This window comes from Podarcis pityusensis (assembly GCF_964106645.2).
Source record: "Podarcis pityusensis genome assembly, chromosome: 8".
In the NCBI taxonomy this organism is placed as follows: Eukaryota; Metazoa; Chordata; class Lepidosauria; order Squamata; family Lacertidae; genus Podarcis; species Podarcis pityusensis.
The window spans coordinates 23526975-23542349 of record NC_138033.1 but is presented as its reverse complement, the minus strand read 5'-3'; the positions used below and the strand labels follow the sequence as shown (position 1 = coordinate 23542349).

Sequence of the window (15375 nt, the reverse complement as noted above, 5' to 3'; positions counted from 1 at the left end):
CTCTTAAAGGGGAAGCGCGTGGCGGCCCGCGCTCCCCGAGAGCCTCCAGCCAGCCGCCGGCTCCGGCTCCCCCCGCCCTTCACGGCGCGTGGGCGTGGCTATGCAAATATTGACCCTGGGATGGTCTCCCTTTGCACGCCTTGCTTGCTCTCGCTTAAAGCGGCCGGCGGAGGCTTTGGCAGTGGCGATCCCCAGTGCCGGGTTCCCTGGGAGGCAGGCGCATCTTACCTGTTGCGAATTTGGGGGGCAGGCCTTCCGTCTGTCCGCTTCCCCCGCGAGCCCCTCGAAACCCGCAAGGTGACCGGGGAAGAGAGGCGCGCTGGACCGCCCGGTGGACTCTGAACAAAGGAGAGGCCCATGGCGAGGGGGTGCACGCTCATAAATGGGCTTGGAAAGCAGGGTTATCGATGTTCCTCCCGTAGCTCATCTGCTTTGCGTCCAGAAGGTCCCAAGAACAATCCCTCCCGTCTCCAGGGACTCCCTGTCTGAAATACCGGAGAGCTGCTGCCAGCCCGTGTATAGACTACTAAGCCAGGGCCCAGTGGTCTGTCTCATTATCTGACAGCTGCCTATGTTGCCCCCCAATCCCACTTCTGATGTGAGCCCTTGCACCTCTTGAAGCTCATGTATAAGGGCTCCATCTTCCATTTGTCAATATGGGGAAGTGGGGTTTGACTTTGTGGTTGATCTATCTATCCTGATACATTTACGCCACAATAGGTCTCATTTTGAGGAAAGTTGAGTGGGTGGGCTCTCAAAGCAGGGTGGGGAACGTGCAGCCCTCCAGATGTTGGTGGACTCCAACTCCCATCGGTGCCAGCCAGTGTGGCCATCAGTCAAGGTCCAGGGATGATGGGAGTTGGAGTCCACCAACATCTGGAGGGCCACAGGTTATCCATCTCTGCAGCTGCACTCCTGAATGCCAAGTGGTGGTGGTGGTGGCTGGCTGGTAGGAAGACCACCATAGCTGGATGCAGAGCCCCTGATGGGCAGAGCAATCAAAGTCCAGTTTGGTCCCCATCCTCCTCCCTGCTAAGATATACCAGGACAACACTCTTCCGCCAACCAAACACTGGAGACTGAGGATGCTGACAGGCACTGCCACACCCTGGACTGCTTGTGAGCAAGACAAATGGCATCACTGCCCTCTGCTGGTTGCAACAATCATGTTCCCTGTTCTTTGTGCTGCTCTGAATAAGGACTTTCCACAAGGGACACTGAGGGCCATACTAGACAGGAGGTGAATATCTCTTTTTGCATGTAATGTGCAAGGTCTTTTTTTTTTCTTTGAAAAATGCAAATAGCAGCTGTTGGAAAGGGGAGGTGCTGAGCAATATTGGGATCACAGCAGGCAGGGAGAGGGAACTTAACTTTCCCCCCTGCTCCTCCTGCCAAAAAGCCCTCCCTCAAAGTTGCTCTTTGCACTGTGGACTTCAAAGGTGTCGTTTTCCTCTTTTCATGTCTATGCATGTCTTTAAAACTGTAGCTCTTTAATTGCTCTGCAGACCAGCAGGCAAGAAATTAACCTTTGCTCTCATTCTAGTTTCTGCTTATTTTTGCTACTGTAATGTTGCCTGGCTGAAGTTCTGCTAGTTCCCTTTTACAGTAAGTAGGGGGGAAATGTTCTGCCATGAATGCTCAATAAATAGGTTTTCTGGAGGATCCAGAAGAGCCAAAGTTTGGGAAACTCTGTTTTAATTAGTAGTAGCAGTAGTAGTAGTAGTAGAAATCGTATTCGAAGTATTTGTATACCACTCTGCATAACATGTTATCCTGTGATAGTTTACTGTACAATTAAAAAACTTATTATAATACCTCCATTCGAAATATACAGGCCAGGATCCAGTCACACACACTGGTGCATAAGCAGCAATTTTTCATAAACATAAAGGCTCTAACACTCAATTCAGTATTTTATTGTTCTATTGCGACTCTGAAGCCAGCACAATTCTGAAAGTTGATTAACATACTGCATCTATACCCCCCCCATCTATTTTGTGACGTTCACAAAGTTCTTTGGGGCAAAGTTCATTTTAAAGGGCAACTGAACTAGGCGGCATCCCCAAATCCAGAGAATGCAAAGCAGCAAGTGAGCTTTCCTTATTCCTCTGCGTGTGACGCGATCCTAGGTGGCATTGGAAAATGCAGGGCCGAGAGCATAACAAACATCTTGAGGCTTTGGAAGAGAAGAGCTTGGAATCAAAAGGTCTTACTGAAAAGACCCGCTAGCATCTCTGTATGTAGCAGAAAAGATGACCCAGAACCTGGCTAAGGAACGTGTCCTGGGTTCTTTCTTGATGGGCCAGAGCCAAGCTGTGTATGTTGTTCTTGGACTTGTCCACAATTCAAGCAACCCAATGCTATGCCATGATCTGGTCTGCTGCCAGGGGCATGTCCTCCAAATTGGCACTACCTGGGCATAATTCCTACTCAGTGCCAACATGGAAAGGGCCAGAAATTTGAAGCAAAGTGTGAACACACTGAGGATCATATATATACAAAGAGAAGTTCCTTAGTGGCCCACGTCCAAGGAATGATGCTCTAGCAGTAGGGATATCACTGGAGGTTGGTACGTATGCTGATAGCTCCTTCTCCGGGTGATGAGTGCTGAAGCTGTTCTTCCCTTCCCCTTTTGACACTTCTTCAGATGCAGCCTCCACTCAGAAGCCTCTCCCTCCACTTGACTCCTGCTTTTTGCATTCTCTGCTTGGATGCTGTTTTCCCATGATATGCAAGTCTCTGTAGTCCTGATTGTGCATTTGTCTCTCCTCACTCTCCTGGTTTTTCAGGGGGTTTCTGGTATTAAAATAAAAATGTGTGGTTAGTTTGGAAACTTTTAATAACCTGGGGTGCATGCCCAGGCTCATAGATCTCTTAAAAAGGCCTCAAAAAGGATACTGTAAAGGATGCAGAAAAGGGCAACCAAAATGATCAAGAGGCTTCAGAAAGTCCCCTGAAGGAAAAAGCAAGAAAGTAAGAAGAGCCTGCTGGATCAGGCCATTGGCCCATTTATTCCAGCCTCCTCATTTCCTAGCAGCTGCCCAGGTGCCCATGGGAAACCCACAAGCACAAGGCCACTGTCTCCAGCAACTGGTATTCAGAAGCAGAGCCAACATGGCTTGTAGCCATCAACAGCCTTCATGAATTTGCCTATCCCTCTTTTGAAGCCACCCAGGCGGGTTGCCATCACTGCCTCTTGCAGGAGCATGTTCCATAATTGAACTATGCACTGCATGAAAGTGCTGAATCTTCCTACATTCAGCCTCCCTGGGTGTCAGTGAGTTCTAGCGTCATGAGAGAGGGAGAACAACTTTTCTCTATCTACCTTCTCTATGCCGTGCCTAATTATTAAAAAAACTTCTATCATGTCACCTCTATTAAGGTGTAGTGTTTTGCTTTGTTGTGCTTTTGTTATGCTCTGTTAGAAAGCCACCCAGAGTGGCTGGGGAAACCCAGTCAGATGTTTGTAGGGTACAAAAAGTATATTATTATTATTGGCCTTTTCTCTAAAGCAAAAGTCCCAAACATGGCAACCTTTCTCCATCGGGGAGTTGATCCTTTGGGCTTCCTTTTTCTGAAGCTTTTCCATCTCTGTAACTCTACAATATCCTTTTTGAGATAAGGCGACCGGAACTGTACACAGTATTCCAAATATGTTTGCACCACAGATTTGTACAACGGCATTATGATGCCAGCAGTTCTATTCTCAGTTCCTCTGCTAAAGATCCCCAGTATGGAATTTGCCTTTTTCACAGCAGGGTTACAACTGGGGCCAGCCCTACTGTTAGGCAAAGTGACTGAGGCAACCAATACAGGGTGCAGAAGCTGGGGACAGCAGCAGTAGCTGCTTCCCCAGCTATTGGAGATCAGGCCTGAGAGTTGTATCCAGTGAAGTTCCATACAGAATAGACCTACCTACCTATCTATTTATCTATCGGACCAAAGTTAGCCGTGTTCTTTCATGTTCTTTGTGTTAGTAGTGGCTCTGCTCTGAGTAGGACTAACATTGGACACAACCCCAGGTGCGCTACAGGCCTGACATGCCACCCCCCAAACCATCATCTTGCCCCCAGGTGCACCAGAAAGTCTATCCTGTTGTCATTACTCCCAGCTGGGGATGGTGGTGGTGAAGAAACGAAGAAGAAGAAGCAAAATATGACTAAGAATAAAACTGCTGCCATTCACCTACAGAGCTATTTCAAAGGGCGGACTCCAGCATGAGTTGCAAATACAGTTTGATTATATTCATCTGGGCATCAATATAGACCATGGTTTCCACTCCCAGTACTATTTTTATTGTCCTTCCAACGCCAGGATAACTGTATCACCAATTGATCATAGTGCTTATTTTGCAGACGATTGAGCTTTCAATTGTCACAATCTGTACTTTCTACATTCTACTGCCGTTTGAATCCACTGTTAACCTTTTTCTTTCTCTATACCCCATCCTCCCAACATATATACATTGCTGCCAGCAGAGAACATCTGATGAAGTGGACTTTAGTCCATGAAAGCTTATGCCTAATTCATTAATCTTTAAAGTGGCACAGGACTCTGTTTTTGTTTGTTTCATTCTTTCTTTAACAGACAATTCGCACAGCAACCCTGCAGGGAATTTATTTATAAAATAATTTATATACTGCCAATTCATACAATATAACATCATGGTGTGCAGCAATATAAATAACATAAAAATAATTCTGTAAATATAAAAATATACATCTGAAATACATATGTCTATCAAGTCTTACTATGCTTTCCCGACGCCTGCGAGCCCTGTATCCTGGCCTGACAGCCTATGGTGTGAAGAAGTAAAGAAGAAAAGGTTAAATGGGGGGGGGGGAGGCAGAATACGTGAAACCCTTTCTTTTTAGGAGGTGGTGTTCATGGAAATTAACAACAAACAAGAATTGATACCAAACCCATTGTTAGCATTACTGGGGATATAGGATGAGCCAAATGAACACAGTTTGGATAAAGCATTGGTTTTATATTCATTATTAACTCTGTCAGGATGGTTACGGTAAGAAAACAGAAATATTTTAAAGGGATAAATAAGGATTTGTGTGGCTTTGTCAATTCTGGTCTGTAGCTATTGCTGAAAAAACAGCAAGAGATTCATTTTCAATTGCACTGTAAAAATTATCATAATACAATCTCCCCACTTTTGCAGGGGCTATGTTCTCAGGTATATGTGAAACTGTGTATAGTCAAAACTCCACTGGGTTCAACAGCAGGTGGGATTGAAAAAACAAATTTCCTGGATGCCCATCCCTGTTCTGCCCCCCTTCCCCCTCCCCAGGTGCATAAAGCTGAATGTGCACAAGTTGAATGCATATAAGTTATGCATAATATAAATGGTGCTAACAATGTTCAAATGCCTGCTGTGAGGTGCTCTACTATTTGCAATTCTTAGTAACTTTTCAGTTTTAAGTCAGAATATCCTAAGAGCTTGACAGCGACTTCCTGATATCTATAACCAAAGCAAATCTTTATTTTCCGAAGGACACCTTGCTACCCTCCAACATTATTTCGTATTATTATTTCTTAAATTTGTATACCACCCTTCATCTGTAGATCCCAGGGCCATTCACAACACAAAAATATCCAATATCAACACTTAGTATCATTCCCAGGAATAGTGAATGCAACAACCCAAATTTGTGTCTTTGTGTGTGTGTGTGTGTTTTCATGTACGGTAATTGCATCGCTTTTCTCTCTAGCTTTAATTCAGTGTGTTATTGAGCTATATGAATGAATGAAACCATTTCCATCTCTTCATGCTCAGCTGAAGCTACAGAGGCTTCTTGTGTTCTGTCAAATATAGCAATTGGTATTTGTGTCCTTGTTTTATCCAGGGACATCCCCCCTCCCCCGCACAGCTCTTGTTGGATCCTAGAACCTGCCTTCCCCTAAAAGTATGAGAAACAGCTTCTTCTGGTTGTATTCCTCTGCTGCAGGGACAGGAAAGTGTGGCCTTCCAGATGTTGATGGACTACAGCGCCTATCATCCTTGACCATTGGATGTTTTGGCTGAGGCTGATGGAACGGGAGTCCAAGAGCATCTGGGGGATAATAGAGGAAGGGTTGTGGCTCTGTGGTAGAACATCTGCCTTGCATGCAGAAAGTTCTGGGTTCGATCCTCATCATCTCGAGGTAGACTTGGGACAGTTCCCCATGTGAAACCCTGAAGAGCGACTGCCAGTCAGTGTCAGCTATAATGAGCTAGCTAGATGAACCATTGGCCTGACAGTATAAGGCAGTTACCACTGTTCTTCCTGTTTTCCAATGGAAGGCCACAGGTTTCCAACCCCACTGAACTCAATAGGACTGATTTCTGAGGAGACATGCCTAGGATAGCTTTATCAGGAACCCACTGCCCTGCCTCCAATCTACACCTCCATACTTAAGCCAGGGATGCGGCCATCCAGATGCTGAACTATAACTCCCATCATGCCTCACCACTGCCCATGCTTGCTGGGGCTGATGGGAGTTGGAGTCCAACAACATCTGGAGAAGCACAGGTCCCCCAGTCCTCCTTTAAGCCAGTGAATGCCTCTCCAAAGCAAGGAGGCACCCTTTGGACTTCCCTATACGACTGGGAAAGTGTCCATGGGTCAAAGCATTTATCTTAAGGTGACCAGACATCCCCGTTTCCCGGGGACAGTACCTGGATTTACAAATCAGTCTCCTGACAAAATCCTATCATTCTTATTGAAGTTGAAAAGTGTCCCTAGATTCATTGGGGCGGGGGGATGAAATCTGGTAACCTTAGTTTATCTCAGATATTCCTGCTCTCCTCTGCTTTTAATGGGTCCTGATGTCAGATGGATTTAGGCAGCCTTTTCTCATTCTGGCCACAAGACTAGGGATGGAACAGCAGAGCTAGCTGTAGGGCTGCTTAGTTGGGGGTCTAACCAGTGCCGATGCAGCTTCTTATCTTGCTGTGCTGGACAGCTCCATTGCTATCTGAAACCTATTGATCAGTGGCTCACTGGACAGCTCCCCGACCTTGCCAGTTGAGTAGAAAGCTTAACACTAGTCACAAACAATGTAGAATTGTAGATGTTCCTCCTCCCCACCAGCTGGACCCCAGGCCATGTGGTGGTGGGGCTTTCATTTTAAAAATGGATCTATTCTTTACATTCATTAGTCACGTACTAACTTAGTCCTCTTAATCTGAGAGAGGCAGGTTCGAGCCCCTCGTTGAGCAAAAGATTCCTGCATTGCAGAGGGTTGGACTAGATGACCCTCATTATCCCTTCCAACTCTAGAATTCTATGATTCTATGTCCAATTCAGTTTAAAAAATAAAATAGAGCACAAAATTAAATAATACAGTATCAGCATGAAAAACAAACACCTACAAATGGCAACAATAATCCCATAATTAAAAAAAACAACAAAAAACAGAATTCTGAGATGCTGCCAGTATAAAAACTAAAATTATATTTCTGGACATTTTTAACCCTTTGCGTTCTGCTGTGGTCCCATTCTGAATTGGGGACGAGTGGCATGGGTTGATTGATTATAATTATATTTATTTATGTTTTACATTTGTTACGTTGATATCCCACTTTTCATCCAAGAAGCTATAGGTGGTGTTCGTGGCTCTCTGAATTTTCAGGTTATCCCCACAAGACCCCTGTGAGGCAGCTTAGGCTGAGATACAGCAATGGGCTGGAAGTCACCTGGTGAGCTTCGTGGCTTCTCTAGATATGAAACAGAGACTGAACAGGCAAAAATGGTTCTTTCTGGTTGCTTGGACTTCACAACATTTGTATAGGAAGGCACTTCCTATACAACAAAACAATTATTGGGTGCACTCTTCCCACCTTAGATCAAATCTATGCTGCCAGGTGCCATAAGAAAGCGGCAGAGATAGCACATGATAGTACACACCCCGGAAATGATCTCTTTCAGCTTCTGCCTTCTGGAAGAAGGTATAGGGTTATAAAGGCCAGGACTAGCCACCTGAAAAACAGTTTCTACGCTAATGCAATTCTGGTTCTAAACGCAGCATAAGGGGTTTCTGTAGTATAGTGTGTTTTAAAATGGGGTTTTAGAGTTTTTAGGGGTTTTTGAATGTTTTATGTAGTTTTTATGTAGTTTTGTGGTAGTTTTATGTAGTTTTTATGTAGTTTTCAATTTCATTGTTCCGCAAGGGACAATGACAATAAAGATATCGTATCGTATTGTATCGTATCGTATCACTTTCTTGTGCAGAGAGGTGATGGAAGTTCAGCGCTGACAAGGCCTCATCAAGGCATGGCGAGTGATATATTATTTTTGGTCTGAAGCTATTGTCCATATAAATCTTACACTGGCCAAACCTTTGACATTTGGAGGATGACCGTGTTCTTTTTAACTATATTCCTGTTGTGTGAGGATAAACAGCAAGACAGCAAAAGTGAATGTGGTGAGGTCTTGTGGTTGCCAGGAGACTTAAATTTTGAGCCTGGAAGGATAAATGCCCACCATCCATTAGGCAATGGTCTGAGGACCTCACTGCCCTTGCTACATTTGAATATATATTTTTAAGCACCAATTTCACGTGGGTTCCTCTCTGGACATCTGGAAGGCTTATAACAATTTTTATGTCCAATTTTAGCTGGAAGTACTGGTCGCTACTGCATTCTCAATGCGAGCTGACTGTGGGTGTTGTTATACTTTTCCCTGTACTTTTTTTTTTTTTAAAAAAAAAATATTCTATCTCCTATCTTTCTCCTTTGCTAAATTTGACAAGAGAGATGTGCATCCACTGTGAAAGGCTGCATAGGGGATTGCTGACCAATGTTGTTTCATCTTGCAGTGTTTGGCTTTACATTCTTACCAAGCTATCCTGAGGCTTGCTGCTGCTGTCCTCAGAGCTTTGTGGCGGCTGGCGGCTGCTGTCCTCAGAGCTTGGTGGCAGCTTGCGGCTGCTGTCCTTAGACCTTGGTGGCTGGGGGATGGAGAAACAAGGAAGAAAATGCAAAACACCAGTAAGAATGTGCACAGGCAGCAATAAAACTCTTTGCATCACAGGGGGTTGGATGACCTTTGGGATCCCCTCCAACAATGGTTCTTCCTGGCTCCTAATGTGCGGCACTGAGGGTTGGGCTGGAATGGGGCTGAAGCTCCAGAGGCTCCCTGGATTCTGTTAAATACATCTGATTGCATTTGCACCCCTCCCTGCACTTTCTTACCTCCCACACCCAATAAAATCTAGTTCCTGTGGCCACCAGAGGCCATCAAAGACGCAGGGCTGTCAAAGATCAGAGGCTTCCAAATGCTCTTTTCATGCAGAGACCATCCCTTGCACTACAACTCACATTGTTGCGGTATTGGCTGGTGCCCTTTGGAACTGACAGGGTGGTAGGTAGGGCCAGAGCCAATGATAGGCAGAGCCAACTGATTCTAGTCCCCGCCCCCGCCCCTCCATGCTGATTTCTCCAAGGGTGACACTTAGGCTGAGGAGGAAGCTAACAGGCCGTGCTGCCACCCCACCCTAGGCTGGTTGTAAATAAGAAGGCAGGCAGAAGGGGGCATACTGAAGTTGGAGCAGTGCTCCTTTGACCCAAAGGAACCAGCCTCCATTGTGTTTCCGGAGCTAGGGGAAACACATGTTTTGAAAAATCTCTAAAAGCAGCTGTTTCCCACCTAAAACCTGTTTGATCTTACAATAGTCTGAAACTAGGCCAGGCCAGGCTTGCCAGGGCTGATGGGAATTGTAGTTCAACAACATCTGGAGGGCCAAGGTTCCCCACACCTGTCCCAGGCCAACACCTGAACCACTATGCCACTTCCATCAGCCCCTGCTGGTGTGCCCAGTGGTTAGGGGTGGCATGGGATTTGCAGTCCAATAGCACCTGGTTGCTTCCCCATCTCTCAGTATGCCTTTGAAAACAAAACAAGACATGGGGAGCATTGTGTCTCCATGCAAGTAAAGAACAACCATAGCAGGGAGAAAAAGTGCAGCCAAGCTGCTCCCAATAAAGCAGCTTTCTACTTGCAGGGTGGTTGTTTTTTTCTTGTTTGCTACATTGTGGGATAAGTGGCTGCCCGCCTGTGTCTGAAGCGAGACAGTCCATTCTACCCCCTCAACCCAGTGCCTGTGGCATAGAACAGAATTTACACTGACTAAGGGAGCAATCCTACGCACAAGAAGCTGGCATAAGCCAAGCTGGTGAAACTTAATCCAGTGTAATGTTACACCAGATCCAAACCCTGTTCCCTAAAGCTGGGCAAAGGGAAAACTAAGCCTTGAAAATAGTGGTCTAGGCCAGGTTGCTCGATCATGTGCCTGAGTGGAACAGGCTTAGGATCCAGTCCCCTCACCTCTCTGGTCCCACCCCTGCCACACCCCCAGAATGAAAATGGAGGACAGCGGTCGTTGGAGGAGAATGCCACACGGCAGAGAGGGAACTAAAAGAGGTGCAAGGGCTTCACAACCCACATTAAGATGGGGGTGTGGGTGGGCCCTTAGTGCAGGTGTCAGGAAGCTTTAGCCCCCTAGATGTTGCTGAACTCCAAGTCCCACCAGCCCAAGCAAGCATGGACAACAGCTAGAGATGCAGAGAGTTCAGATATGTTCAGCAATGTCTAGAGGGCCAAAGCTTTCCCACACCCGAACGTCGTGTTATCTAAATGGTGAGAATTTGAAATTCATGTGAGGGGATGGAAATGTGACAAACGGGGTGCCTTTGTTTTTTGCTGAAGGCTTTTATTTATTTTACCTAGGGCAGTATACAAAATTGTGATTCCCCGCCTCCCTTCCTCATCTACAGTCTGAGGTGACAAAGGACATTTCAAGCAGGACGTTGCGCCCTGGGTTTAATTAACTAAGCCAAACAGTTTTAAACTCCTCTTCATCAACTCATCCACATGCACTAAAAGGCTGCCAAGGGGGTAAATAATGAAAGTGGTATCTTCCGCAATATATGTTTCTACAGACTTACCAAAGTCATCTGAGTACTTGGAACTTTAGATACAGATGGTCCCGGCTGGGGGTGTGGAGAAAAAGAAGAAGAGAAAAATGGAAAACCTAAATAAGGAAAAGCGCGTAGGCAAAGGAAGCTCATTTTTGCTTCTCGTGTGAAGACAAAAACACACACCCCTCTTTTATTATTATGGCTTTAAGTTATATGCTTTTGATGTAACAACACCATTAAATTACAATAGGAAAACCACAAGCAAAACGTAAATGCACAATATAAAAATGTAGTAAAAAAAAGAATCCAGTAAAAGGTTTTGCAAAACATTTCACACCCTTGTCTTAGCACACCATCTCTGATATGACGGTACATGCATGGGGGATTATAATGCCCAAAGTTAGATGTTGACATTCACATGTGACAGCTCTCTGATATGACAATCCAACATGTCGTGAATATCCAAAACCATGGCGACATAGGGTGCTGCTGTATGCAGAATCAGACCCTCTGCATCTTGCTCAGTATTGTCTGCACGACACAATTCTGCTCCCCCCAACCTGTCCGTTTATTGCTCCGTTTCCCAGTCAGTACTGGCTGGTGCCCATTGGGACTGGTAGGGCAGAAGGCAGAGAAACCATTGGCCAGTGGAGCCAATCACAGGCAGAGCTACCCTCTGACCAGCTGTAAGTAAGAAGGCAGGCAGCTTCGTGGGGCAGTGCCCCTCTTTCCCTAATGGAGCAGCCTCCACTTTCCCCAGATCTTCATCATCTGTAAAATGGGGGAGTCGCATCCAAAAGCTGAGGAAAGGCTCCTAGTCTGTACCTCTTGGGCAAAGCTTGCCCAAGATGGACTGGTGGCAGGCCAGAGGTTCTCCACCCCTGATACTGAGGGAAATCATATAGTAAGGGTGCGATCCAACACCCTCAATTCACTGCTCTGATTGAGGTAGAGGTTTCCCTTCACCCAGTGAAGGGAGCTCCACTAGCCTCCACAGCCCCGTGGACTGGTGTTGGTGTTTTCCCACTGGTGTGGAGTTTCTGGTTCTGCCTGCTGAAAGGGAGCAGAAGTACTGGGTGGAATAATAATAATAATAATTTATTATTTGTACCCTGCCCATCTAGCTGGGTTTCCCCAGCCACTCTGGGCGGCTTCCACAAAGACCAAAAATACACTAAGATGTCACACACTTCCCTGAATAGGGCTGCCTTAAAGTGTCTTCTGAATGTCAGGTAGTTGTTTTTCTCTTTGACATCTGGTGGGAGGGCGTTCCACAGGGCAGGTGCCACTACCAAGAAGGCCCTCTGCCTGGTTCCCTGTAACTTTGCTTCTCGCAATGAGGGAACCGCCAGAAGGCGCTCGGCGCGGGACCTCAACGTCTGGGCAGAACGATGGGGGTGGAGACGCTCCTTCAGGTATCCTGGGCCGAGGCCGTTTAGGGCTTTAAAGGTCAACACCAACATTTTGAATTGTGCTGGGAAACCTAATGGGAGCCAATGTAGGTCTTTCAAGACCGGTGTTATGTGGTCTCGGCGGCCGCCCCCAGTCACCTGGAAGTACTACCAGGGCAAGGGGTGTGTGTGAAGTACTGCTGGGAGACATCACCCCATAGCTGGACACTCCAGGAATAGGGAGTGACTATGGTGGGCTTGGATCCACTGGATCTCAAGATGACCAAAATGCCACCACATGATGGCGCTGAGCTTGACTTGGTCCCTTCCCGGCCCTAAGCCAAACAGCTTAATATCCTGCTATGCCATTCACAGGCATGCACCAAAAAGGTGTCAGCTGTACATCGTCTAACTGATACGTTTCTACAGCCTTACCAAACTCAACCGATGGATCGAAGATTTCGGTGGAGCCTCTGATGGCTACAGTGTGGTGGAGCAAAGAAGAGAAACACAAGGTATAATGGAAAGTGTGCCGCCAAAGAAAACTTGTTTTGGCTCTGCCACAACCACCTTTTAAAGCCACCCCCAACCCATTACAATCAAGGAGTGTGTGGAGGGAAAAGCCTGGACCACACCAGCTGGCTCCACCCCGGCACACCCCCCATCTGAAAAGTGCTGGGGATGACCTACAAAGCCCTACATGGCTTGGGTCAAAGCTACCTGAAGGACTATACCTCTCTATAGGAGCCCACCTGGGTTTTGAGACCTTGCAGGGAGGCTTTTCTCTCAGCCCCGCCATCTTCACAGGAAAATTTGGCAACAATGCAAGGGCCTTCTTGGTGGTGGCTCCCAGAATGTGGAGCTCCCTTCCATGGTAAGCTAGGCCCTCTCTGCTTTCCTTTCACTGGAAGGTCTTTGACCACCAACTGGCTGTTGTGGCAGTGTCTTGTGCAGATGGATGATGTTCTTAATTTTATGTTTGGAGGAGGAAGGTTTTTCTGTTCAATTTTTAATAGGGTTACTCTCTCTCTCTCTCTCTCTCTCTCTATATATATATATTCAAATTGTTTGTATTTAGTTATCTGTTTTGATTTATGCTGTGAGCCACCTTGGATCCTGCACTGGGAGAAAGGTGGGATATTAAATGAATGAATGACTAAAAGAGGAGCCTATGCATTTATAGCTGAACGTGCTCCCCTTTAGACATTGTGTAGACATGTGGACATTGGGGTATGAGGCTGGCATGAATGTCCCAATTTTCCAGTCACACATTTTCCAGACACGTAGACTGGGAACACCCTCCAAGAGGGTTACTGTATGTGGGAAGTAAGAACCAAGGCCAGGGATGTGGTTGAAGGAGCGGAGGTTTTCTGTTCTATTTCATTTATCCATTTCTTGACATTTGCATGCCTCAGTCTGGTTCCTGTGCTCTGAGGTCATTGGAGGCTGTCTTTTAAACAGGGACTGTCTTACTCTATTTTCCTACAGAGCATGTTGGAGGGCAAGCCCTCTTTGGTCCTCAAAGCTCCATGTGAATGTAACCTCCAAGGGGGGGGGGGGACTAGGGCACAACCGCCAGCTTCTGTCACCGTTCTGATCACTCTGCACAATTTGTGAATCTTGTCAGAACCCATGGCGAAGGATGGGCAGCTGCTCTCCCATCGTGGGAGATCTTGCAATGTGTGATCACTTATACCCACAGTGCCCCTCCAGGTGGCAATAAAGGAGTATCATCAGAGAAGCATTTAAGATAAAGTGGAATGATGTGCCGATGGTGCCATATAAAAGGTCCATATAGTTAAAGCTATGGTTTTCCTAGTAGTGATGTATGGAAGTGAGAGCTGGACCATAAAGAAGGCTGATCGCCGAAGAATTGATGCTTTTGAATTATGGTGCTGGAGGAGACTCTTGAGAGTCCCATGGACTGCAAGAAGATCAAACCTATCCATTCTGAAGGAAGTCAGCCCTGAGTGCTCACTGGAAGGACAGATCCTGAAGCTGAGGCTCCAATACTTTGGCCACATCATGAGAAGAGAAAATTCCCTGGAAAAGACCCTGATGCTGGGAAAGATTGAGGGCACAAGGAGAAGGGAACCACAGAGGACGAGATGGTTGGATAGTGTTCTCAAAGCTACCAACATGAGTTTGACCAAACTGCGGGAGGCAGTGGAAGACAGGAGTGCCTGGCGTGCTCTGGTCCATGGGGTCACGAAGAGTCGGCCATGACTAAACGACTAAACGACAACAATGCGGTGTTATTGCAGCAATGAAATGTTGCAGAAGACACCCACAAACACCCTCACTCCAGCCTAGAGGGGCCCTCAGCGAGCAGCTTGAAAACCCTCTCTGTCACTCACAGGAACACATGGGAAAGCTGTATGTTGATATGAATAATGAATGTTATAGCATCCACAGTATAGGTTTCTTAAGTCTTACCAAACTCAACCGATGAGCTTCAGGCTTTGGAGGTCTTGTTGCCTTCTCCACCTTGTTGGAGAAACAAGAAAAATACAAAACATGAGTAGGGAAAAGAGTGCAGCTGGTGGAATATTATTTAAGCTTTATGCACCCTGACTAGCTTTTTTGTGGGTGATGGTGGGGGGAGAGTTTTAAATGGTATCCGGAGATGACCAATTAATCCCAGCTTGGTGTTCTCCTCTTCCAGGGTCACTGTTTGTGCCTTGCCAGAAAAGAAGAAATGCCTTTAGAAAAAGAAGATAAATCTGCATACATTTTCCACCTGCTGTTTTATTATTTATTTCATAAAATGTGTACACCACTCAGTTGTAAAAAACGAACAAACAACCCAAACCCCTCAAAGTGTTTTACAAAAAACAAAACAGTAAAATCAATAAAAATTTACAACTCTCCTTTAAAACATACAAAAGTTAAAATACTAAAGCAGATTAAAATTGCTTAAGCTTTCTAAGCATCTGGGTAAAGGTAAAGGGTAAAGGGACGCCTGACCATTAGGTCCAGTTGCAGACGACTCTGGGGTTGCGGCGCTCATCTCGCTTTATTGGCCGAGGGAGCCAGCGTACAGCTTCTGGGTCATGTGGCCAGCATGACTAA

The 15375-nt window shown here is 46.1% G+C and overlaps 1 protein-coding gene across 3 annotated transcripts in view; it reads right to left on the bottom strand.

Moving 5' to 3' along the window:
* Positions 1-1893: 1893 nt before the first annotated feature.
* The window catches only part of CATSPER4 (cation channel sperm associated 4), a 34689-nt gene continuing 21207 nt past the window's right edge, over positions 1894-15375 (bottom strand). For 2 of the 3 annotated variants that reach the window (XM_081015757.1, XM_081015759.1), the window contains 6 exons: positions 14740-14790; positions 12739-12783; positions 10940-10984; positions 8833-8943; positions 4752-4796; positions 1894-2796 (listed from right to left, as the gene is read on the bottom strand). In XM_081015757.1, coding sequence (XP_080871883.1) covers positions 2770-2796; positions 4752-4796; positions 8833-8943; positions 10940-10984; positions 12739-12783; positions 14740-14790 — 324 coding nt within the window. In that variant the 3' untranslated portion in view covers positions 1894-2769. The remainder of the gene's footprint in view (positions 2797-4751; positions 4797-8832; positions 8944-10939; positions 10985-12738; positions 12784-14739; positions 14791-15375) is intronic. The other variant, XM_081015758.1, reaches the window with a different exon arrangement.